At 37.5% G+C, this 27,513-nt stretch overlaps 1 protein-coding gene across 2 annotated transcripts in view; it reads left to right on the forward strand.

Annotated features, from left to right (window-relative positions):
- LOC128667000 (uncharacterized) overlaps positions 1 to 27,513 on the forward strand; it is a 141,277-nt gene that overhangs the window by 61,615 nt on the left and 52,149 nt on the right. For both annotated transcript variants that reach the window (XM_053721853.1, XM_053721854.1), the window contains exons 11-14: positions 12,741 to 12,808; positions 14,017 to 14,153; positions 16,588 to 16,658; positions 17,665 to 17,775. In XM_053721853.1, coding sequence (XP_053577828.1) covers positions 12,741 to 12,808; positions 14,017 to 14,153; positions 16,588 to 16,658; positions 17,665 to 17,775 — 387 coding nt within the window. The remainder of the gene's footprint in view (positions 1 to 12,740; positions 12,809 to 14,016; positions 14,154 to 16,587; positions 16,659 to 17,664; positions 17,776 to 27,513) is intronic.

Here is a 27,513-nt window from a genome sequence, read left to right on the forward strand (position 1 = left end):
AAAATAAAACCTAAGCTAGCTACAATATAACTAATAATTATATTGTAGCTCGCTTAGGTTTTATTTTTATTTCACAGGTAAGTTTGTATTTATTTTAACTAGGTAGACTAGTTAGTAAATAGTTATTAAGGGGACACTGAACCCAATTTTTTTTTTCATGATTCAGATAGAGCATAATATTTTAATCAACTTTCTAATTAACTCCTATTATCAATTTTTCTTCAATCTCTTGCTATCTTTATTTTAAAAGCAGGAATATAAATCTTAGCGGCCAGCCCATTTTAGGTTCAGCACCATGGATAGCACTTGCTTATTGGAGGCTTACATTTATCCACCAATAAGCAAGCATAACCCAGGTTCTCAACCAAAAATGGTCCGGCTCCTATGCAACACATTACTGCTTTTTAAATAAAGATAGCAAAAGAACGAAGAAAAATTGATATTAGGAGTAAATTAGAAAGTTGCTTAAAATTGCATGCTCTATCTGAATCATGAAAGAAAAAAAATTTGGTTCAGTGTCCCTTTAACTATTTACTAACTACCTAGCTAAAATAAATACAAACTTACCTGTGAAATAAAACCTAACCTGCCTTACACTAAAACCTAATATTACAAAAAATAAAAAAATACCATTACAAAAAATAAAAAAACCTACCATTACAAAAAAAAAAAAGAAACAAAATTATAAAAAAAATAAAAAAATATTCCTATTCTAATATCCTTTAAAAAAAAACCAACCCAAAATAAAAAAGCCTAATCTAGAATAAACTTCCAAGGGCCCTTAAAATGACCTTTTGTGGGGCCCTTAAAAGGGCCTTTTGTAGGGCATTGCCATGAGATAAACAGCTCTTTTACTCCAAAAAAAAATACAAACACCCCCTAACACTCTACAAACCCCCACCCTCAAACTACCAAGGGCCCTTAAAAGGACCTTTTGTAGGGCATTGCCCTGAGATAAACAGCTCTTTTGCTCAAAAAAAAATACAAACCCCCAGCCCCAAACTACCAAGGGCCCTTAAAAGGGCCTTTTGGGGGGCCCTTTAAAGGTCCTTTGGTAGGGCATTGCCCTAAGTTAAACAGCTATTTTGCTAATATATATATATATATATATATATATATATATATATATATTACACAGAATAACAAATTATCAAAAATAAAAAAATTATTTCTATTCTAATATCCATAAAAAAAAAAACACTCCAAAATAAAAAACCTAATCTAGAATAAACTACCAATGGCCCTTTAAACAGCTTTCATTCTATTGGCTAATTCAAATTAGCCAATAGAATGAGAGCTGCTTAAATCCTATTGGCTGATTTGAATGGCCAATAGGATTTTAGCAGCCCTAATTCCTATTGGCTGATTCAAATTTTTCAGCCAATAGGAATGCAAGGGACGCCATCTTGGATCGCGTACCTTGTATTAAAGATTCAGTGTAAGGCGGCAACCGTATGAAGAGGATGCTCCACGCTGGATGTCTTCAGGATGGACCTGCTCCGCGCCTCCGGGATCAAGATAGAAGATGCCGCCTGGATGAAGATTGAAGAGGCTGCCTGGATGAAGACTTCTCGCCGCTTGGATCAGGACTTCGCAAGCCGGGATGAAGATTGAAGAAGCCCTCTGGATGAAGACTTCTCGCCGCCTGGATCAGGACTTCAACTCCGGGATGAAGATCGATCAAGCGGGACTTCAAAAACTGTAAGTGGATCGTCAGGGGGTTAGTGTTAGGCTTTTTAAATGTTTTTTTGGGTGTTTTTTATTTTAGTTTAGGGTCTGGGCAGTAAAAGAGTTTAATGCCCTTTTAAGGGCAATGCCCATACAAATGCCCTTTTCAGGGCACTGGGTAGCTTAGGTTTTTTTAGAATTAGGTTTTTTATTTTGGGGGGTTGGTTGGGTGGTGGGTTTTACTGTTGGGGGGGTCTTTGTGAGTTTTTTACAGGTAAAAGAGCTGATATATTTGGGGCAATGCCCCACAAAAGGCCCTTTTAGGGGCATTGGTAGTTTATTGTAGGCTAGGGTTTTTTTGATAGGATTTTTTGTATGTGTAGTTTAGTTTAATTTAATTGGTAGTTAGTTTAATTTTAGTTTAATTATTATATTATTTTAATTGTTAGTTTAAACTTAGTTTTTTTAATTTGACAGGTAGGTTTTAATTTAATTTAAGATAGGGAAATTGTAACTTTAATATAAAGTTAGGGGGTTGTTAGGTTTAGGGATTACTAGTTTAAATTAGTTTATTGCGATGTGGGGGGCTTTCGGTTTAGGGGTTAATAGTTTAGTTTAGTATATTTCGTTGTGTGGGGGCCTGCGGTTCAGGGGTTAATAGGTTTATTATAGTGGCTTGCAGTGTAGGGCTTAATAACTTTAGTATAGTGGGGGCGATGTGGGCGGACGGCAAATTTAGTATAGTGGTGAGGATAAATAGGGTTAATATTTTTTTAAAGTGGCAGCGATATCGGGAGCGACAGATTAGGGGTTAATAAATTTATTATAGTGCTTGCGATGCGGGAGGGCCTCAGTTTAGGGGTTAATAGGTCGTTTATGGGTGTTAGTGTACTTTTTAACACTTTAGTTATGAGTTTTAGGTTACAGATTTGTAGCGCAAAACTCATAACTACTGACTTTAGATGGGGTTAAAGATCTTGTCATTTTAGGCTGTAACGCTCGCTTTTTAGCCAGAACGCAAAACTCGTAATACCGGCGCTATGGGAATCCTATGAAAAAACGTCATTTTTGGGAGTGCGGTACTGACTTTGAGTTACAGGCTAAAAGGCTTGCGGTACACCTATACCGAAAAGACTTGTAATGGCTGTGTTAGGGAAAATGATGCGTTATGGGCCACAGCGCTGCTATTTGACTCATAACGCAAAACTCGTAATCTAGCTGAATGTTAGGGCAGCAATATGTTAGGAAAACAGAGCAAGGCCCACCTCACAAGTTCCTAACTGCTTTAAAGCCACCACTACTCTACTAAAGAGATTAACATGGACTACAGCTAGACCCAAAAATCTTGCTTGAAGTGTAAGAAATCCAATTTTCTTCAGACACCAAAACTTCACCTCCTCCATTGACAGAGGCAAAGAGAATGACTGGGTTCTTTTGGTAGGGGAGTGACACTTAAAGGGACAGTGTACTGTACAATTATTTTTCCCTTAATGTGATTCCATCTGCTTTTTTTACCAGCTGCAGAGTATAAAATGTATGAGATTTGCTTTTTAAGGCTTATTTGTGTAAATTAATTAATGATTTTGTGTTTTGAAGCCACAATCTAATAAAATGGGTTGAGCTTGTAGGTATAATCAGATATCATTACTTTATCACATTGTGTACATATAACTGCTTCTTTATCTTATATCTGTCCATAAACCAATCACCAATACTTGGAGAGAACAATGGAAAAGTAACTGTGTATTACCTTATCTCTTCTATAACCCAGTGAGAGTGTAAATTCTTCTGCTGGCTGTGTTTACACAGTTTGGCCTTGAGGCCAAAAACTTTCAGGATGGGTGGGGATACCACAGGCTAAATAAACTATTTAAAATGCCAATATAAGGGCAATGGAAATACTTGTAAACAATTTAACACACTACAGCAGGTAAAGTGGATCTTTGGGAACAAATTTAAGGGGAGAACAGTGTTGAGTAAACTCTCCCTTTAACAGCTCTGCTGTGGTGCTTTTTTCCTCCTCCTGCTGACCAGGAGTGATATTCCCACTAGTAATTGATGACGTTGTATCTTAGAAAATAAATATTGCAGAGTTAACTGTCTTCAGGATTGATATGTCCCCTTACTGTAGAGTTACTTACTATCTTCTTAAAGTGCAAGTCTCCAACAGCTAGAAGACAAAAGCACTTACCTGCAATCTAGCTGTCCGGCAGGAAGACAGCTCACCAGGCGTGAAAGGACACATACTCCTTACAGAAACCTGTAGAAAAAGAAAGAACAGAGTAACCAACTCTGGCTTTCTGTGAAGAGGGCAGCAAATATGTTAGGAAAACAAAGTAAGGACCACCTCACCACTTCCTAACTGCTTAGAAGCCACCACTACTCTTACTCAAGAGATTGACGTGGGCACAACTAAACCCGAATCGTTGCTTGCAGGGAAAGTACCCAAAAAAGGAAAAATTCTTCAGACACCAAACTTCACCTCCTCCATTGACAGAGGCAAAGAGAATGACTGGGGGTTATGGGTAAGGCAAGTGACACTTAACAGCTTTGCTGAATTACTAGTTTCATTGGCCCAGTTTATATCAGGGTAGTTAATATCTCCCATTATTACAGCACTGTTATTAACTGTAACTGTTATTAGCCTTAACTATTTGCATTTGTAGTTGAGTTTCCTCCATGTCACTAATGTTGGGGGGGCTTGTAGCATGATCCAAGTAATATTTTTTTAGGATTTTTCCCCCACTCTTTATTTCAACCCACAGGGTCTCTACATTGTCACCTGTATCATCATAAATATCTTCCCTTATTGAAGGTTTAAGGTTAGGTTTAATATACATGCAGATTCCTCCACCCCTATAATATATAAGATATAGAGGCCTACTTATCAAGCCATCAACTTACTTGCATTCAACGGCACCAATACGCTCAGCTGACATTGCCTAACATTGCGGCCACAGACCTGAATACGCTCTCCATATTTAACAAAAAAGCTGTCAAAAAGCCGCGCACCAAGTACGGGGAGCGATGAGCAGCAGACTGTTATTAACTAACAGTCATCGATCTCGCTGTTATTCAGCTTTTTCACAGCTTTATTTATATACTGTCACTAAACACAGCCACTATACTAAAATGTTTAACCCCTATCCCGCCGCTCCCGGACCCCGCTGCAACTAAATGAAGTTATTAACCCCTATCCCGCTGCTCCCCGACACAGCCGCAACTGTAATAAACGTATTAACCCCTATTCCGCCGCTCCCGGACCCCGCCGCAACTAACTAAATGTATTAACCCCCAAACCTCTGGCCTCCCACATCACTAACACTTACTAAACCTATTAACCCCTATACCGCCAGCCCCCCACATCACCATAAACTAAATGAACCTATTAACCCCTAAACCTAACAACCCGCTAACTTTATATTAAATATTAACTCATCCCTATCTTATAATAAATTTAAACTTACCTTTAGATTTAAATTAAACTATATTAAACTAATAATTAATCTACCCTAACTGTTATACTAAAATTACATTAAACTATATTAAACTAATAATTAACCTACCCTAACTGTTATACTAAAATTACATTAAACTATTTTAAACTAATAATTAATCTACCCTAACTATTATACTAAAATTACATTAAACTATATTAAACTAATAATTAACCTACCCTAACTGTTATACTAAAATTACATTAAACTACAATTTAAATTAACTATATTATATATTTAAAAACCTACTCAAATAATTTAAATCTACTATTAAAAATTACAAAGTTACAAAAAACTAACAACTAAGTTACACAAAATAACAAACACTAAGTTACAAAAAAAATAAACACTAAGTTACAAAAAAAACACTGTTACACAAAATAAAAAATAAATTATCAAATATTTAAACTAATTACACCTAATCTAAGAGCCATATGTAAATAAAAAAGCCCCCCCCCCCCCCAAAATAAAAAACCCCTAGCCTACAATAAACTACCAATGGCCCTTAAAAGGGCCTTTTGCGGGGCATTGCCCCAAAGAAATCAGCTCTTTTACCTGTAAAAAAAATACAAATAACCCCAACAGTAAAACCCACCACCCACATAACCAATCCCCCAAATAAAAACCTATTCTAAAAAACCATGCCATGAAAATGACATTTGTATGGGCATTGCCCTTAAAATGGCATTTAGCTCTTTTTCAAAAGCCCAACCCCTAATCTAAAATTAAAACCCACCCAAAAAACCCTTAAAAAAGCCTAACACTAACCCCGAAGATCCACTTACAGTTTCTGAAGAGCCGACACCCATCCTCAACGAAGCAGCAGAAGTCTTCATCGAAGCCGGCAGAAGTCTTCATCCAAGCGGGCCGACGTCTTCATCCAACCGGGCAGAAGTCTTCTTCCAGACAGCATCTTCTATCTTCATCCATCCAACGTTGAGTGGCTCTATCTTCAAGACATCCGACATGGAGCATCCTCTTCGTTCGACGTCTTCTTCAACAATGAATGTTCCTTTAAATTATGTCATCCAATATGGCATCCCTTAGATTCCGATTGGCTGATAGAATTCTATCAGCCAATGGGAATTAAGGTTGAAAAAATCCTATTGGCTGTTGCAATCAGCCAATAGGATTGAGCTTTCATCCTATTGGCTGATCCAATCAGTCAATAGGATTGAGCTTGCATTCTATTGGCTATTCCAATCAGCCAATAGAATGCAAGCTCAATCCTATTGGTTGATTGAATCAGCCAATAAGAATGAAGTTCAATCCTATTAGCTGATTGCATCAGCCAATAGGATTTTTTCAACCTTAATTCTATCAGCCAATCGGAATCTAATGGACGCCATCTTGGATGACGTCATTTAAAGGAACCTTCCTTTCAGAAGAAGCCGTCGATTGAAGAGGATGCTCCCCGCCGGATGTCTTGAAGATGGAGCCGCTCCGCATCGGAAGGATGAAGATAGAAGATGCCGTCTGGGTGAAGACTTCTGCCCGTCTGGAGTAGCACTTCTGCCGGCTTCGTTGAGGACATCTTGCTGCTTGGATGAAGACTTCTCCCGGCTTCGTTGAGGATGGATGTTGGCTCTTCAAAACTGTAAGTGGATCTTCGGGGGTTAGTGTTAGGATTTTTTAAGGGTGTATTGGGTGGATTTTATTTTTAGATTAGGGGTTTGGCCCACAATAGAGCTAAATGCCCTATTCAGGTCAATGGGGAGCTTAGGTTTTTTTAGTTAGGGTTTTATTTGGGGGTTGGTTGTGTGGGTGGTGGGTTTTACTGTTGTGGGGGTTGTTTGTATTTTTTTTACAGGTAAAAGAGCTGATTTCTTTGGGGCAATGCCCCGCAAAAATCTCTTTTAAGGGCTATTGGTAGTTCAGTTTAGGCTAGGTTTTTTTTATTTTGGCTGGGCTTTTTTTATTTTGATAGGGCTATTAGATTAGGTATAATTAGTTTAAAGATCTTGTCATTTGTTTTTTATTTTCTGTAATTTAGTGTTTGTTTTTTGTAATTTAGCTAATTGTATTGAATTTAGTTAATTGTATTTAATTTAGGGAATTTATTTAATTGTAGGGTTAGGTTAGGTGTTAGTGTAAGACAGGTTAGGTTTTATTTTACAGGTTAATCTGTATTTATTTTAGATAGGTAGTTAGTAAATAGTTAATAACTATTTAGTAACTATACTACCTAGTTTAAATAAATACAAACTTGCCTGTGAAATAAAAATAAACCCTAAGCTAGATACAATGTAACTATTAGTTATATTGTAGCTAGCTTAGGGTTTATTTTGCAGGTATTTAGTTTTAAATAGGAATTATTTAGTTATTAATAGTAGGTTTTATTTAGATTTATTTTAATTATATTTAAGTTAGGGGGTGTTAGGGTTAGGGTTAGATTTAGGTTTAGGGGTTAATACATTTAATATAGTGGCGGCGACATTAGGGATGGCAGATTAGGAGTTAATAATATTTAACTAATGTATTCGATGCAGGAGTGAGGTGGTTTAGGGGTTAATATGTTTATTATAGTGGCGGCAACGTTGGGGGCGGCAGATTAGGGGTTAATAAATGTAGGTAGGTGGCGGCGACATTGGAGGTGGGAGATTAGGGGTTAATAAATATAATGTAGGTGCCGGCAATGTTGGGGGCAGCAGATTAGGGGTTATTAAGTATAATGTAGGTGTCAGCTATGTCCGGAGCAGCAGATTAGGGGTTAATAAGTATAATGCATGTGTTGGCGATGTCAGGGGCGGCAGATTAGGGGTTAATAAGTGTAAGATTTGGGTTGTTTAGACTCGGGGTTCATGTTAGGGTGTTAGGTGTAAACATAAAATTTGTTTCCCCATCAGAATCAATGGGGCTGCGTTACTGAACTTTACGCTGCTTTATTGCAGGTGTTAGGCTTTTTTTCAGCTGGCTCTCCCCATTGATGTCTATGGGGAAATCTTGCACGAGCACGTACAACCAGCTCACCGCTGACTTAAGCAGCGCTGGTATTGGAGTGCTGTATGGAGCACAATTTTACTCTACGTTCCCTTTTTGGCTTTTTAACGCTGGGTCTGTAAAAACCTGTAATACCAGCGCTGTAGGTAAGTGAGGACAGGAGAAGTGGACCAAGCGCTACACCCAGGGCCTTAAGCTTACTAACTATATAGCCTCCTAGTAGGCTAACAATACAAAAGTTAAAATGGGGAGAGAGTAAGCGCTAAAAAGCTTAAAAGGCTAGTAAAAGGTACATTTTAATACATATAAAAATTTACAAATGGCAATCAGACGCATGGATCCATGTCTGACTTAACAAAAAATATATATATATCTATAATAAACAAATCTAAAAATATCTAAAAATATCCAATGGAGTATAGCATGTGACGCTGACTTAGTGAGCCAGTGATGAGGAGTTAGGACATGTACATTCAATAATATAAACAACCTAAGTGAGTGATTGAGTGCACACAATAGCTTTCAACAAAGAAAAATAGCATTCACAAAAAATAGTGTTCACAAAAATTGGCGTACATAAAAAATGTTCAAATGTTCAACCGGTTATATGTAAGTGAATCCAGTAGTGTTTCCTCCAAAGTGACGTGTAGAAATATAACGTGAAGTCAATAATAGTAGAATGTAAACGTTGAGTGGGTCAAATTATTGTGGTTCAGCTGCTAAATTAAAAAATTGTAAATCCGTGAGGTGTATAAAAATAAAAATAAAAATAACTTGTGAAAAAATCCACGTGGAAAACTTGAATTCAAATGATAAACAAAGGTCAAAAATCAAAAGACAAAAATCAAAAGACAAAAATATCAAAAGACAAAAATATCAAAAGACAAAAATAGAAAATCAGTGATAATATTAAAAAGCACTAAAGATCTAGTGAAAACAAATCCTTAATTCAGATGTTAAAAATCCTTGGTAAGATCCATAACAAACAAATACATCGATAAAATACCTAAAAGGGAACAAAAGAGAAACAAATAGTGCAACACTGTATATGATATATAATATAGGTAATTAAAACCAAGCTCACCAGTATGCCAACACGTTTCGGCCTAGACTAGGCCTTTCTCAAGACTATTATATATCATATACAGTGTTGCACTATTTGTTTCTCTTTTGTTCCCTTTTAGGTATTTTATCGATGTATTTGTTTGTTATGGATCTTACCAAGGATTTTTAACATCTGAATTAAGGATTTGTTTTCACTAGATCTTTAGTGCTTTTTAATATTATCACTGATTTTCTATTTTTGTCTTTTGATATTTTTGTCTTTTGATTTTTGTCTTTTGATTTTTGACCTTTGTTTATCATTTGAATTCAAGTTTTCCACGTGGATTTTTTCACAAGTTATTTTTATTTTTATTTTTATACACCTCACGGATTTACAATTTTTTAATTTAGCAGCTGAACCACAATAATTTGACCCACTCAACGTTTACATTCTACTATTATTGACTTCACGTTATATTTCTACACGTCACTTTGGAGGAAACACTACTGGATTCACTTACATATAACCGGTTGAACATTTGAACATTTTTTATGTACGCCAATTTTTGTGAACACTATTTTTTGTGAATGCTATTTTTCTTTGTTGAAAGCTATTGTGTGCACTCAATCACTCACTTAGGTTGTTTATATTATTGAATGTACATGTCCTAACTCCTCATCACTGGCTCACTAAGTCAGCGTCACATGCTGTAGGTAAGTGAGCAGTGCCAATAACGTGCAAATTAGCACCGCACCCCTCATAACGCAAAACTCGTAATCTGGCCGCATGTTTTGAGTGCTGAAATCCCTTGCTCAACTGATCTTTAAAATATAAGACCAGGTCTTTTTCTGAATATTGTTCTATTTTCAACTTGAGGGTCTGCACCATACCCCATCTTTATAAAGAATAAAACTGAGCTTGACCACCCTGTTTTTTGGAGGTACTTTGGCACATCTATTACTCTAAAATCCCTAATATTTTTTATATTAAAATTTAGGTGCATTTAGTAAGAATACTCTCCCTTTATTTGTATTTTTATATATATATAAATATATATATAGATATATTTACATGTATTTAAAGATGTATTTATATGTATTAATATGTGTTTATACATATAAACACATAAATACAAATGTACACCTACAGTATATATATGTGCATTGGAGCCATTTGGAGTCAAGTAGATGAAAACCTGTAGAAACATATTTATGTATATTTAATAAAGGTTTTAACTATGCATTTCCTGTAAATATCCATTCTAATGTTCTGCACATCACAGAATATGTTCTATGTATTTATACAGTATATATATATATATATATATATATAACACAAAAACTTTTCTTTCACTCATGTTTAGTGTTTGGCCGAAGCCATTTATTATCAATCAACTGTGTTTACTCTTTTTAGATCATAATGACAACAGAAACTACCCAAATTACCCTGATCAAAAATTTACATACCCCAGTTCCTAATCCCTTGTATTGCCCCCTTTAACATCAATAACAGCTTGAAGTCTTTTGTGGTATTTGTGGATGAGGCTCTTTATCTTCTCAGATGGTAAAGCTGCCCATTCTTCCTGGCAAAAAGCCTCCAGTTCCTGTAAATTCTTGGGCTGTCTTGCATGAACTGCACGTTTGAGATCTCCCCAGAGTGGCTCAATGATATTGAGGTCAGGAGACTGAGATGGCCACTCCAGAACCTTCACTTTATTCTGCTGTAGCCAATGACAGGTCGTCTTGGCCTTGTGTTTAGGATCATCTTCATGTTGGAATGTCCAAGTACGTCCCATGCACAGCTTCCGGGCTGATGAATGCAAATTTTCCTCCAGTATTTTTGATAACATACTGCATTCATCTTGCCATTAATTCTAACCAAATTTCCTGTGCCTTTGTAGCTCGCACATCCCCAAAACATTAGCGATCCACCTCCGTGTTTCACAGTAGGAATGGTGTACCTTTCATCATAGGCCTTGTTAACTTCTCTCCAAATGTAGCGTTTATGGTTGTAGCCAAAAAGCTACATTTTGGTCTCATCACTCCAAATTACTTTGTGCCAGATGGTTTGAGGCTTGTCTCTTTGTTGTTTGGCGTATTGTAAGCGGGATACTTTGTGGCATTTGTGTAGTAATGGCTTTCTTCTGGCGACTCGACCATGCAGCCCATCTTTCTTCAAGTGCCACCTTATTGTGCATCTTGAAACAGCCACTCCACATGTTTTCAGAGAGTCCTGTATTTCACCTGAAGTTATTTGTGGGTTTTTCTTTGCATCCCGAACAATTTTCCTGGCAGTTGTGGCTAAAATTTTAGTTGGTCTACCTGACCGTGGTTTGGTTTCAACAGAACCCCTCATTTTCCACTTCTTGATTACAGTTTGAACACTGCTGATTGGCATTCTTAATTCCTTGGATATCTTTTTATATCCCTTTCCTGTTTTATACAGTTCAACTACCTTTTCCCGCAGATCCTTTGATAATTCTTTTGCTTTCCCCATGACTCAGAATCCAGAAACGTCAGTGCAGCACTAGATGAAAGATGCAAGGGTCTGTCAGGAGTCCAGAAACTTATTGACCTTTTATACAGACACACTAATTACAAGCAAACAGATCACAGGTGAGGATGGTTACCTTTAATAGCCATTCAAACCCCTTTGTGTCAACTTGTGTGCATGTTATCAGGCCAAAATCCCCAGGGTATGTAAACTTTTGATCAGGGTCATTTGGGTAGTTTCTGTTGTCATTATGATTTAAAAAGAGTAAACACAGTTGATCGATAATAAATGGCTTCAGATAAATACTAACCATGAGTGAAAGAAAAGTTTTTGTGTTATCATTCATATTCTCTGAAAAATGGCCAAGAAATCATAAATTCTGCCAGGGTATGTAAACTTATGAGCACAAATATATATATATATATATATATATATATATATATATATATATATATATATATTTATATATATATATATATATATGTGTGAGTGTGTGTATATATATATATATATATATATATATACACATGCACACATATGATAGCCGGACCCGTATCAGATTTATAACCTTGATAAAGGACCAATGTGAGGACAGAAATGTTGGGAATAGCGGATTGTACCAGATAATAAAGAAATTATTCATTGAAAAGCAAGAGTGCCTGGTTTAGTACACAGTATATATATTTCTATGGACTGAGCACATGTGATTTTGCACAGCAAGGGAGTGCAGTGGTTTGATTTTTATATATATATATATATATGTATGTGTGTGCGTGTATATATGTATGTATATATATATATACATGTGTGTGTATATATATATGTGTGTGTGTGTGTGAGCGATAAATGTTTTTGTTTTTTTTCAACTTGTAATGTGGTCACTAACCAGCTTGCGTTAAAAATGTACTTTTAGCATAGTTAGCGCTCAAGTGAATAAATCTGTAAGCGTGCCACTTTTAATCTGGCCCTATGTATGTCTTTTGTTTGATTAATATGGCACCAAATTTTAAACCCAAAAAACCCACACGCAAAACACTTTATACTTTTCTGCAAATTGAATTAGTTTAAACCTGTAACATTTTAATTCATTATTTTAGGCTATGGAGAATACCCAGACAACTGTGATGGTTATGAACCGTTACAAGGCAAAGTTACAATAAGCAAGGTAAATATGGGAGAGGAGGGTTTATGATAATGAATAGATTTTGACAAAGGGCTGTATAGGACATGTATTAAGCTGCATTGCTCACCGGAATGTAAGAAACAGCGGTCATACGACTACTGCTTCTTAAAGGACCACTCAATGCAGTATAATTACATAATTAACAAGTACATAATAAAAAGGCAATGCAATAGCACTTACTATGCATTTTAAATAAGCAGTAGATTGTTTTCTAAAAAATTTTACTTTTGCTCCCATTTTTCGGCCCCATTTATCATGTGACTGACATCAGCCAATCACAGATCGTACGGAGCACATGCTCCTTACGATCTTGTTCCCCAGAAAGTGTGAATATTAAAAGACTGTGCAAAAATACTGCTATATCGGATTCATAAATGTTTATTTTGACTTGAGTGTCCCTTTAAAACTCCCTGCCAACTCTGAGGTGGAGGAGATAAATCACCACAAACATAGGCAAATGCTTGTGCAATAATACATTGAACTCTACATTCCCAAGTCAGATTACTTCATTGGGCGAATAAATTCATTCTGTCCTCCTAGAAGGTCTAATTTTACAAAACTCACCTGCCATATAGACAATTCTCCTGTCATAGGGGATGATTTATCAAGTCTCTGGCGGACATGATCCGCTATAGCTAATCATGTCTGCCAGACATTGATAAATGCCGACAGCATACGCTGTCGGTATTTATCATTGCACAATTAGTTCTGGTGAACTACTCGGGCAATGCCGCCCCCTGCAGATTCACAGCCAATCGGCCTTTAGCAGAGGTGTCAATCAACCCAATCATATTAGATTGGGCGGATTAATGTCCGCAGCCTCAGAGAAGGCAGACGAGTAAAGGAGCAGCGGTCTTAAGACCGCTGCCTCTTAACTTCTGTTTCCGGCGAGCCTGAAAGCTTGCGTGGAAACAGGGGTATACAGCCTGATTCAGGCTTTGATAAATCGGCCCCAAAGAGATATTCTTCCATCGTTATGTGCAATGTGATGAAACCTAGACCATACCCTTATCATTATGAACACAACCCTGGGATCAATAATGTTGTGACCACAATGAACAATGGAAATTGTATTTTGAAAGAGAGGACACATTATTATTATTATTATTATTATTATTATTATTATTATTATTTGTATAGCACTGCAAAATTCATTCATAATAACAATAATTTCTTTTTTTTTTCTCCAGTTTTTAGGAGAAAGGAGCATGATTTTCAATGCTTATAGGCACAAAGAGCATGCACTTTTAGAACCAAATATGACATCCGTTTTAATAGATTATGAGCAGCAAGACAAGAAACTGAAAGGGGTCTATCTGGTGTACTCGTAAGTGTTTTAGGTTGACGTGTGCATACATATTGGGAAGCTTATGTGGCTTTGATTCTATTATTCATAACATTAACCCCTTGCATCATTTGAACGTAGGTATTACGTCACACAGTACTTTGCCCAGCGTACAGTGTTGACGTAGTACCTACGTCCAACACAGATGCGCCTATTGTGGTCCCCACTCTCACGTTACACAGCGGGAGCCTCAGCCAGGGGGAAGAGTGCATCTGCCTTCATTTGGCAAGAGTGCCAGATAGCCAATTGTTACACAGAGAGACCGTGTCGGTATTACTCTCTGTAATGATCATCTTTGGTGCAGAGTGGAAGCGGTGAAAAGGAAGGAGGCAGACAGGTGAATTGGCCCAGGGGCAAAGAGGGGAGGCAGTGGCAGGGTTCCCTATACTACAGAAAAAAGTTTATGAAGGAAGGGATGGGACCCTACACTATGGAACAAATAAGGGCTGGAGGGGGGGAGGACCCTACACTAAGGAAACATATAAAATAATAAACTTTCAAAATTACATAGTTTGTTACTGACTGACTGGTTGTCAGTAACAAACATAGTGGTGGTAAGAGGGAGGGTAAGAGAGCTGTTGGAGGGGATCTGGGAGATGGGAGGGTGAGAAGAGACCCCTTCATTACAAAAATAAATTATTATTATTATTATTATTATTATTATTATTTTTTTTTTTTTTTTAAAAGCCCTTAACTGCATATTGTCAGACTGCCTGCCAGTAGCTTTAATGGTGGTGACCATTGGGGGGAGGAGGAGAAAAAAGAGCTGTTTCAGAGGAATTTGGTAGTATCAGAGGGTGGGAGGTGTCAGGTGGAAGAGTAATCTTTAATTTAAAGCTAAAATAAACCTTAGAATTGGAAGCTTTCTAATTGCAAAAACCAACGGCAAAGCCATATATGTCTGCTGTTTCTGAACAAAGGGGTTCCTAGAGAGGCTTTTCCAACCATTTGTCTTATGGCTGCAGTAGTTGTGTGTAAATAATTTCAATGAGAAACCCAAAGTTTGCAAAACATTTTATAATTTTTATTATATGATCATATCTGGTGGCCAAATAGTGGCATCAAATATACCAAAATGGGGCTAGATAGATATATATATATATATATATATATATATATATATATATATATATATATATATATATATATATACTGTATATATATATATATACTGTATATCTATGTTTATATCTATATAGAGAAAATAACTCATTGTGTAGTTCATTAACAAATCTAGACAGGCCAGAAGGAAAACCTCTGAATTACATTGTTTCCAATGCAGCAAAGGATTCTGGGTAATATATGCAAATTAGATTCACAATGACACACCTTTTTACTTCAAGTCTGCTTTTCAGCAGATTCCCTTTGCGCCAAAGGATTGCTGTTCACACAGCTTATAAGCTTAGCTAGGGTAAGTGCAGTGATTCATAACTATCCCAGGACAGACTGTTTCATAGTTATTGCCATTCATCAGCTGGGAGAAGGTTTGACTCACTGCTGGGTGAAGTTGATTCCGGGCAAAATACAACAACATTTAAAATTAGGGGGAGGTAAAAGGTGAGTTTAAAATCCTCCACTACGCACAAAATATAGAGAAAATAACTCATTGTGTAGTTCATTAACAAATCTAGACAGGCCAGAAGGCTTGTTTTTCCCACAGAAAACCTCTGAATTAAACCTGATACACCTACCAGTGTTTACTGAGCTAGCACTCCATATAGTACCTACCGGTGTGTACTCCCTAGCACCAGACATACATAGCCACCTGTATGTAGTTGTGCTTACATCACTGGCCTATATCATCACACCTACTCATTTTACCTACACCCTATTTGTACAGCTATATCCCCACTCAGTTATATGCCTACCTTAATTCCATAAACAAAACAATGGCCATATGTATTCACATTGTTCCCTTGAACAGCAATTTATTAAAATACACTTCCTCTAAAACAAAACTAGCATTATAAAAACACAGATATTTTATAGCAAGTAGCAACCAAGACTGCATGCTATCTATAATTACTGCCAATACTTTTAGAAGAGGAGATCACCTTTATATTCTTAATGTTTGTCACTTAAACAAGTATTATACTTGCCATGTTTGGGGGGGGTAGGCCTCTTTGCCCTAAAATGCCCGGGCCTTTTTTTGGTCCCAGTCTGGTTCTGCTTAAGACCGCTGCTTCTTAAATCCTGTTTCTGGTGAGCCAAATGGCTTGTGCGGAATAATCAGCATCCACTTCTTGATAAATGTACCCCTTGGTGTTAGACATTTGTTTTCATTTATGAATAGTCTAAACATTGCTAAATAGAAATGTAATCCCATATTTGAAAAGAACACTATGAAATGCTACTCTATGTCCACTACATTATTTATCCACCTTCATTCTGTAACAAAACTGTAATATTTCTCTAGTTTGGGATCGGTGCAGCGATATGATACCACCATCTTTGCAGAAGAAGAAAATGGAACCTTTGTTTGGAGAGGTAACTTTTTAGATACTTTGGGCTCTATTTATCAATGTCTGGCGGACCTGATCCGACACTGCGGATCAGGTCCGTCAGAACTCGCTTAATACGGCGAGCAATGCGCTCGCCGTATTCAGCATTGCACCAGCAGCTCACAAGAGCTGCTGGTGCAACGCCGCCCCCTGCAGTTCTCTCTCTATGGGCCCAGTGATCTAAAGCTCACCTCTATGGCGAGATTATCTAAGCAGTCTCATCAATACTGGATCCTCAAATAATGTTATAAAGACAAATTTTACCTTGAGAACTATTTATTTAGCTATACAGTGTTTTGGATGTAAAGGACACACATACATTACAAAATAATGCTCAAATAAAAGCCCCCCCCCCCCCCCCCAAATTTTGCGTAATTTCTCTCTGTACTGGTAATTTTTTGACCATCAGGTCTAAGTTCCATTGCATTGTTTTTTCCTGAGTCTTCTTAGTTTTTCTCTCCTTTATTATTTCTTTATCAATTTTCTACACCCTTACATCTTTTTCACCTGCATGAACTTTTTTTAATCCTTTTTGAATATACTTAAAGGGACACTGAACCCAAATTTTTTTTTCCATGATTCAGATAGAGCATGCAATTTTAAGCAACTTTCTAATTTACTCCTATTATCAATTTTTCTTCGTTCTCTTGATATCTTTATTGGAAAAAGCAGGAATGTAAGCATAGAATCCGGCCTATTTTTGGTTCAGAACCCTGGATAGCGCTTGCTGATTGGTGACTACATTTAGCGCTACCCAGGTGCTGAACCAAAGATGGGCTGGCTTGAAAATGTACATTCCTGCTTTTTATAATAAAGATACCAAGAGAATGAAGAAAAATTGATAATAGGAGTAAATTAGAAAGTTGCTTAAAATTGTATGCTCTATCTGAATCATGAAAGAAAAAATGTGGGTTCAGTGTCCCTTTAATTTATCTTTCTTTTTTCCACATGCTACATTTTTTGATTATACTTTTTTTCATTTGTTCATGTAGATGCTAACCTTAATGTACCTATCACTGTCCATGCAACTGGCAAAGACTGTTTGGCGTTTACATTTGCTACACCTGTTGGAACACAGTCTGTCGCAACTATGGCTCTATACTGTAAGTATTTCTTTTTATTTATTTCATTATTTGTAATCTATCATTCTCAGTCTATAATTATTGTTTCCAACTTGGTCCTCTCATTCTTCATTGTGTCATTCTGGAAACAGAGGTAAGGAATGAAAAGTGATGGTAAACTCTCCCGTTTTTAAAATCAGATCCGGAATGTGAGTGAAATTTTAGATGGAGTCTCATTCATCAGTTGTAATGAAGTTGTGCTATACAGACTTGTGCACGGCGGAAAAATTTGTTTCGGTTCGGATCGATTCCAATTCGGAAAAATTTGAATGAATTCGTTTCGGATTCGTTTCGGATTCATTCGGATTCAATTAAATTTGGCTGGATTTGGTTCGATTCGGAATTTTGGTATGTGTTAGGTGGGATGTGCTGTGTATTAGACGAGTATTATGTACTGTATATTAGGTGTAACCCATAGCAGAGTGATATAACCTAATATACTGTACAATACTAGTGTAATCCATGGCCATCCGAATGTAATGAATAAATCCGAACTAATTCGGATTTATTCGGTAGATTCGTTAGTACCGTAATTCAGAAATTCGAATCGATCCGAATCTCCGAATTTAACAAATTCGTCCGAATTTCGATTTGGAATGAATCGAACCGCACATGTCTACTTTGTAATATAGATATGAAATACAAATACCGCCGTGCTCCGCCACTCACTTCAAAAGTCAAATCTTTCCGTGAACTAACAGTTTTATTTGTTGTCCAATCAGCATTCTATCTACAACAAAAGTGCCATTTGGGGAAAGCGCTGATTGGACAACAATTGAAACAGCTCACCGACAAAAAAAATTACCTTTGAAGTGGGCGGCAAAGCATGGAGAATTTGACAATTTTATCTATATTAAAAAGTAAGGTATTGCGCATTTTCATTACATCTGATGAATTAAAAGGATAGTATACACCAATTTACATATAACTGCATATAATAGACACTACTATAAAGAAGAATATGCACAGATACTGATCTAAACATCCAGTATAAAACCTTTTAAAAACGTACTTAGAAGCTCCCAGTTTAGCACTGTTGATGAGGTTAGACTGAGACACACAGTGAAAGGGGCTGGGAAAACAGGAAGGGCAGACACCGCCCCTTATCTGCATATGAAAAGACAGATTACATATACAGGAGTCTGTAAATGTGTGTATACATCTGACACTTTATAAATGGATCATCTACATCTACAAAACATTTATGCAAAGACAAATTAAGTCTACAATGTCCCTTTAAAGACATAGAGGCTATCATTTGCAAAATGCATTTGAGAATTTTATTATTCCACTATTATGTCCCTTAAAGGCGCAAAATACCCCAAATTTTTCTTTCAAGATTTGGATAGATTATAGAATTTTAAATAACTTTCCAATTTACTTAAGAGCAATAAAATTGTGGAACTCATTACCAAAGGAGGTAGTGAATGCCAATACCATAGATACATTTAAAAATAGTCTGGATACATTTCTGTATATAAACAAAATTCATGGATATGATTGCTAGTATTAAATGGGTCACATTTTAATGGGGTTATTTAAGCTTAACTGGAGCTTTTTGTAAGTATTTTAGATTTGTATAGGTTGAACAAATCTTATCTACTATGTTACTATGTTACTATGTTACTTCTATTGTAAAATTTGCTTCATTCTATTGTTATCCTTTGCTATAGGAACAGAATTGCACTACTGGCAGTTAGCTGAACACATCTAGTTAGCCAATCACAAGAGACAAATGTGTGCAGGCACCAATCAGCAGCAAGCTCCCACTTGTTTAAGATATATGCATATACTTTTTCAACAATGGATACCAAGAGAACAAAACACTTGAAAATAGAAGTGAATTTAAAAAAGTGTCTTATAAATACATGCTCTATCTGAATAATGGGAGCATAATATTGACTTTCCTATGCCTTGAAATGTGTTTATACAGTAATAATATATATATTTTTTTTTTAAAAAGCACCAATGTCACTACCTATGTGTAAAAGTATTTATGAACTGCCTTTTCTATTAATATTTGGAATGATTTGACTATTCAAACTATAGGCGATATGGTGCTGTGTATTTAAAAATAGAGGGGCGGATCACATATGTGGTGTCGCCCGCAAAAGCTGGTGTCGCCAATTATTTTGCGAATCTAGCGCTCAGATATATACGGCACCGCATACAAGTGCGGCGCATATATTTTACCCGTCACCCGCTGTTTTTACTCCCATAAACTAACATAGAACCGGCGTCGCCGAAGTCGGTATCACATATTAAGCGCAAGGACTTATGCGGCGAAAATTGAGAAATTTTACTCCATTGTCGCCTCGCCACACATAGGCAGGCGCAGCAAGCCTTGCGCTGAGTATATGAGCACCATAACTGCCTGGAAGTCTTAACAAAACCTAACGATTGCGCAATATGTTCGTCTCAACCGCCATCCCCCACCGCAATAACTAATACGTTTATTAACCCCTAATCCGCCACCCACCCAAAACGCAAAGTATCTAATTACACTATTGATCCCAATCGGCCCAAAACGCAAAGTATCTAATTACACTACTAACCCCTAATCCGCCAACCCCCCACAATCTCAGTCTATCTAATTTACCTATTAACCCCTAAACTTCCAAACCCCCACAACGCAAAGTATCAATCTAATCTCTAAACCCCCTTAACTAACACCCCCTAAATTAAACCCAATTAACTACAATTACATAAAATAAAAAAGACTACCTTTAAAAATTATAAAAAATAACAAAAAATAAAAATTCCAAATTTACATAAAAAAAAATCTATCGGCTAGATTACGAGTTCTGCGTTAGCCTTAAAAAGCAGCGTTAAGGGGTCCTAGCGCTGCTTTTTATCTAACGCTGGTATTATGAGTCAGGCAGAAAAGGGTCTACCGCTCACTTTTCTTCCGCGACTCGAGGCTACCACAAATCCCCTTATGTCAATTGCGTATCCTATCTTTTTAATGGGATTTGCCTAATGCTGGTATTACGAGTCTTGGAGAAAGTGAGCGGTAGAGCCTCTACCGACAAGACTCCAACCGCATTTAAAAGTCAGTAGTTAAGAGTTTTATGGGCTAACACCGGAACATAAAGCTCTTAACTACAGTGCTAAAAGTACACTAACACCCATAAACTAGTTATGAACCCCTAAACCGAGGCCCCCCCCACATCGCAAACCCTATAATAAAATTATTTAACCCCTAATCTGCCGACCGGAAACCGCCGCCACCTACATTATAGCTATGAACCCCTAATCTGCTGCCCCTAACATCGCCGACACCTACATTATATTTATTAACGCCTTATCTGCCCCCCAACGTCACCGCCACCTACCTACACTTATTAACCCCTAATCTACTGACCGGACATCGCCGCAACTATAATAAATCTATTAACCCCTAAACCACTGCACTCCCGCCTTGCAAACACTATAATAAATTGTATTAACCCCTAATCTGCTCCCCCAACGTCGCCGCCACCTACCTACAATTATTAACCCCTAATTTCCCGCCCCCAACGTCGCCACAACTATAATAAAATAATTAACCATTAAACCTAAGTCTAACCCTAACCCTAACACCCCCTAACTTAAATATAATTTAAATAAAACAAACTAAAATTACTATCATTAAATAAATTAATCCTATTTAAAACTAAATACTTACCTATAAAATAAACCCTAATATAGCTACAATATAACTAATAGTTACATTGTAGCTATTTTAGGATTTATTTTTATTTTACAGGCAACTTTGTATTTATTTTAACTAGGTACAATAGCTATTAAATAGTTATTAACTATTTAATAGCTACCTAGTTAAAATAACTACAAAATTACCTGTAAAATAAATCCTAACCTAAGTTACAAATACACCTAACACTACGCTATCAATAAATTAATTAAATAAATTAACTACAATGATCTAAACGAAAATACAATTAAATAAACTAAACTATAATACAAAAAAAACACTACATTACAAAAAATAAAAAAATATTACAAGAATTTTAATCTAATTACACCTAATCTAAGACCCCTAATAAAATAAAAAAGCCCCCCAAAATAATAAAATTCCCTACCCTATACTAAATTACAAAAGTGATCAGCTCTTTTACCAGCCCTTAAAAGGGCTTTTTGCGGGGCATTGCCCCAAAGTAATCAGCTCTTTCACCTGTAAAAAAAAAATACAATCCCCCCCAAACATTACAACCCACCAACCACACACCCCTACTCTAAAACCCAACCGATCCCCCCTTAAAAAACCTAACACTACCCCCCTGAAGATCACCCTACCTTGAGCCGTGTTCAGCCAGCTGGCCACCGATGGGACAGAAGAGGACATCCGGACCGGCAGAAGTCTTCATCCTATCCGGGCAGAAGAAGACATCCGGACCGGCAGACATCTTCATCCAGGCGGCATCTTCTAACTTCATCCTTCCGGAGCGGAGCCATCTTCTATCCAGCCGACGCAGAGCCATCCTCTTCTTACAATGTCCTAAGGCCGAATGAAGGTTCCTTTAAATGACGTCATCCAAGATGGCGTCCCTCGAATTCTGATTGGCTGATAGGATTCTATCAGCCAATCGGAATTAAGGTAGGAAAAATCTGATTGGTTGATTTAATCAGCCAATCGGATTGAAGTTCAATCTGATTGGCTGATTGGATGAGCCAATAGAATTGACCTTGCATTCTATTGGCTCATCCAATCAGCCAATCGGATTGAAATTCAATTTTTCCTACCTTAATTCTTACCTTAGAATCCTATCAGCCAATCGGAATTCGAGGGACGCCATCTTGGATGACGTCATTTAAAGGAACCTTCATTCGGCCTTAGGACATCTTATTGACTGATTTGAACAGGTTAATGCATTTATTAGGGGTTTATACTTTTATTAGGTACTTTGCGTTGTGGGAGGATGGCGCGGATAAGGGGTAAATTCATTTATTAGGTACTTTGCGATGTAGGGGGATGGCGGATTAGGGGTAAATACATTTATTAGGTACTTTACGATGTGGGGGAATGCGGATTAGGGGTTATTACATTTATTAGTTTCTTTGTGAATTGGGGTTGGTGGAGTAGGGGTTAATACAGTTAATACATTTAAATATTAGTTGTTATGTGGGAGGATGGCGGATATAGGGGCTTTGATGCATCAGGTTCATTTTTTGGAGGCAGGTAAGATTTTTATGTGCGATTAAATATTTTTTTGTTGTTTACTTAACTAAGTCACTGGCGACTCCAGAAATGTGTATTTCCGCACATTTATGAACCTCACCAGTTAATCCAACTTACAGCAGTATATGATTTGCCGGCACCGTATATGTGATGCACCCAAGGTGCAGGGTGAATTTATGGGTGGCGTGGGTTTCAGCAGTTGCGCTGAAACCTACGCTGTATATTTAATCTCGCCCAGAATATTTAAAATCAGCAAAATTGCTGAACAGAATACACTTCTAGCACTCAAATGGTCAAGTGTATATATCATAGTATGACTTTTTATTGTCTCAGACATGTATCATCCAAAGTTTGATAAAAACAACTTTATTACAAAAAAATAAATTAAAAGAAACGAGTTTGCATATTTAAAAACAATTGTTATACTAAAACAGAAAATAAATGTACAGACTTATTTTTGAAGTTATGGTAATATTTTCCTATGGGGTTTATTTATAACTTTGATGTGTATTTATAACTTTGATGTGTATGTAAACACACCTCTATTTGGTTGCCTCTTGTATTTGGTCTGTGTAATCGGTTAGAAAATGTTTTCAATTAACTTCAATTATCAAATTTGCTTAGTTCCCATGATAGTCTGCGTTGAAGCGATACCTAGGTAGGAAACTGAAGCACTTGATGGCAGAAAATAGTGCTGCCATCTAGTGCTCTTGCATTCTAGTAATGCTACCATCTAGTGCTCTTGCATTCTAGTAGTGCTGTCATCTAGTGCTCTTGCATTCTAGTAGTGCTGCCATCTAGTGCTCTTGCATTCTAGTAGTGCTGCCATCTAGTGCTCTTGCATTGTAGTAATGCTGCCATCTAGTGCTCTTGCATTGTAGTAATGCTGCCATCTAGTGCTCTTGCATTCTAGTAATGCTGCCATCTAGTGCTCTTGCATTCTAGTAATGCTGCCGTCTAGTGCTCTTGCATTCTAGTAATGCTGCCGTCTAGTGCTCTTGCATTCTAGTAATGCTGCCATCTAGTGCTCTTGCATTCTAGTAATGCTGCCATCTAGTGCTCTTGCATTCTAGTAATGCTGCCGTCTAGTGCTCTTGCATTCTAGTAATGCTGCCATCTAGTGCTCTTGCATTCTAGTAGTGCTGCTGTCTAGTGCTCTTGCATTCTAGTAGTGCTGCCATCTAGTGCTCTTGCATTCTAGTAGTGCTGCTGTCTAGTGCTCTTGCATTCTAGTAATGTTGCCTTCTAGTGATCTTGCATTCTAGTAATGCTGCCATCTAGTGATCTTGCATTCTAGTAATGCTGCCATCTAGTGCTCTTGCATTCTAGTAATGCTGAAATCTAGTGCTCTTGCATTCTAGTAATGCTGCCATCTAGTGCTCTTGCAAATGGATAACATTCTTGCAAAACTGCTGCAATATAGTGCTCCAGAAATGGGGCGGCTATCCTAAACAAAGGTCCCAGCTTTTCAACAAAAGATACCAAGAAAACAAAGAAAAATTGATAATAGAAGAAAATTGTATTTTCCAAGATCTTTTATAATGGTAAATGTCTCTTACTGTGAGACAAAGCAATTCAAAAGTATCTTCTTTTTTTATCTGACTTTAACAAATATCAGTTAGAAACATGGGGTAGATTTATTATGCTGCGGATTCAGCTGTATCCACGCGAGCCTTTAGGCTTGCTGGAAACAAAAGTTGAGAAGCTGCAGTCGTAAGACCGCTGCTCCTTTCAGGACATGAAACCCAAACATTTTCTTTCATGATTCAGATAGCGAATACAATTTCAAACAACTTTCCAATTTACTTCTATTATCTAATTTGCTTCCTTCTCTTGTTATCCTTTGCTGAAAGGTTTATCTAGGCAAGTTTAGGAGCAGCAGAGTACCTAGGTTCTAGATGTTGATTGGTGGCTGCATATATATACTGATTGTGATTGGCTCACCCATGTGTTCAGTTAGAAACTAGTGGTGCATTGCTGTTCTTTTAACAAATGATACCAAGAGAATGAAACAAATTAGATAATAGAAGTAAATTAGAAAATTGTTTAAAATTGTATTCTCTATCTGAATCATGAAAGAAAATATTTGGGTTTCATGTCCCTTTAACTCATCCGCCACCTCTGAGGGATGATTAACACCCCATGCTAGCAGCCGATTGGCTGCGAATGTGCAGGGGGCGGCATTGCACAAGCATTTTAACAGAAATGCTTGTAAAATGGTAAATACCGTATACTGTCGGCATTTAGCGATGTCGGGCGGACATGTTCACCACAGCGAATCATGTCTGTCCGACATTTCATAAATCTACCCCTATGAGTTAAATAATATAAAGTTCTGTATATTATTCAAATATTTGTTAAATATTATATTATGGTTATGTATGTGTGTTCTTGTGTATACATATACAGTATATTCTCATATAATCGTAAAGTGATGGTAAACTCTCCCCTTTATAAAACAGATCCGGAATGTACAGCGATATTTCAGATGGAGTTTAATTCATCAGTTGCGCTATAACTTACTTTTTAATATAGATATGAAAGTCAAATACCCTGTGCTCCGCCCCCCCCCCCCCCACTTAAAAAGTAAATTTTTCTGTGAGCTAACAATTTGAATTGTTGTCCAATCAACGCTCTAGCTACAACAAAAGGCGCCTAAAGGGAAGAGCGCTGATTGGAGAACAGTTCAAACCGTTAGCTCACAGAAAAATTGACTTTTGAAGTGGGCGGCAGCACATGGGGAATTTGAATTTCATATCTACATTGAAAAGTAAGTTATAGCTCATCTTCATTACAACTGATGAATTAAACTCCATCTAAAATATCACTAACCAAATCTGTTTTTATAAAGGGGAGAGTTCACCATCACTTTAAGCCTTCTGGCACATCCTCCAGACGTATATGTAAAAGAATAGTTAGTGCAGAAATCTGACCCTTTAGAGAACTGACTGATAAACCTTTCTCCAGACCTTCCTGGAGAAAAGACAAAATTCTAGGAATCCTGACCCTTTGATTCACACCAATAAAGATATTTACGCCATACACTATGGTAAATTTTACGAGTGACAGGCTTGCGAGCCTGGAGCATGGTCTCAATGACTCAGAAAAACCACACTTAGCCAGAACTAAGCGTTGAATCTCCAAGCAGTCAACTTCAGAGAAATGAGATTTGGATGGTGGAATGGATCCTGAGTTAGAAGGTCCTTCCTCAGAGGCAACTTCCTAGTTGGCAGAGATGACATCATCACTAGGTCTGCATACCAGATCCTGCGAGGCCATGGAGGAGCTATTAAAAGTACCAATGCTCTCTCCTGTTTGATACGAGCAATGACTCGTGGAAGGAGCGCAAATGGAGGAAACAGATATGCTAGACCGAAATCCCAAGGAACCGCCAGACATCTATCAGAGCGGCCTGCAGATCTCTTGACCTTGAACTGAACCTTGGAAGCTTGTCATTCTGCCGAGACACCATCGAATCCAACTCTGCCATCCCCCACTTGAGGGTTAACCTGGAGAACATGTCCGGGTGGAGAGCCCACTCCCTGGGATGAAAAGTCTGTCTATCTGCTCAGGAAATCCGCCTCCCAGTTGTCCACTCCTGGAATGTGGATGGCAGATAGACAACAATTGTGAGCTTCCACCCACTGAATAATCTGAGCCACCTACTTCATGGCTAAGGGACTCCGAGTTCCTCCCTAGTGGTTGATGTAAGCCACTGAGGAGATGTTGTCCGACTGGAACCTGATAAACTGGGCTAAGGACAGTTGAGGCCAAGCCAACAGAGCATTGTAAATCGCTCTCAACTCCAATATGTTTATGGGGAGAGCAGACTCTTCCTGAGTCCATAATCCCTGCGCCTTTTAACGAGTCCCAGCCTAGAAGGTCACGATCACCCAGGAACGTCTCCGGAAGCATGTGCCCTGAGACAGATGATCCTGAGAAAGCAACAACGGGAGAGAGTCTCTTGTCGACTGGTCTAGAGCTATCCTCTTAGACAGATCTGAATGGTTTCCATTCCATTGTCTGAGCATGCATAACTGCATAGCTCTCAAATGGAATCGGGCAAAGGGAATGATGTCCATGGAAGCCACCATCAAACCAATTACGTCCATACATTGAGCTACTGATGACCGAACAGTAGACTGAAGAGAGAAGCAAGAGGAAAGAATGTTGAATTTTCTAACCTCTGTCAGAAAAATGTTCATAGATAAGGAATCTATTATGGATTCTAAGAAAACCACCCTTGTAGCTGGGACAAGGGAACTCTTTTGCAGATTCCCTTTCCATCCATGGGAACATAAAAAGACATCAAGATCTCTGTATGAGAGTTTGCTTGTTGAAAAGATGGCACCTGAACCAATATGTCATCCAGGTAGGGCGCCACTGCAATTCCCTGAGACCAGATAACTGCCAAAAGAGCCCCCAGAACTACAAACTGAAAGTGATTGTCTAGAAAGGCAAATCTCAGGAACTTGTGATGATCCCTGTGGATGGGAACATAAAGAAAGGCATCCTTTAGGTCTATGGTCGTCATGAACTTG

The sequence above is a fragment of the Bombina bombina genome, chromosome 7 (genome assembly GCF_027579735.1).
Source record: "Bombina bombina isolate aBomBom1 chromosome 7, aBomBom1.pri, whole genome shotgun sequence".
NCBI lineage: Eukaryota > Metazoa > Chordata > Amphibia > Anura > Bombinatoridae > Bombina > Bombina bombina.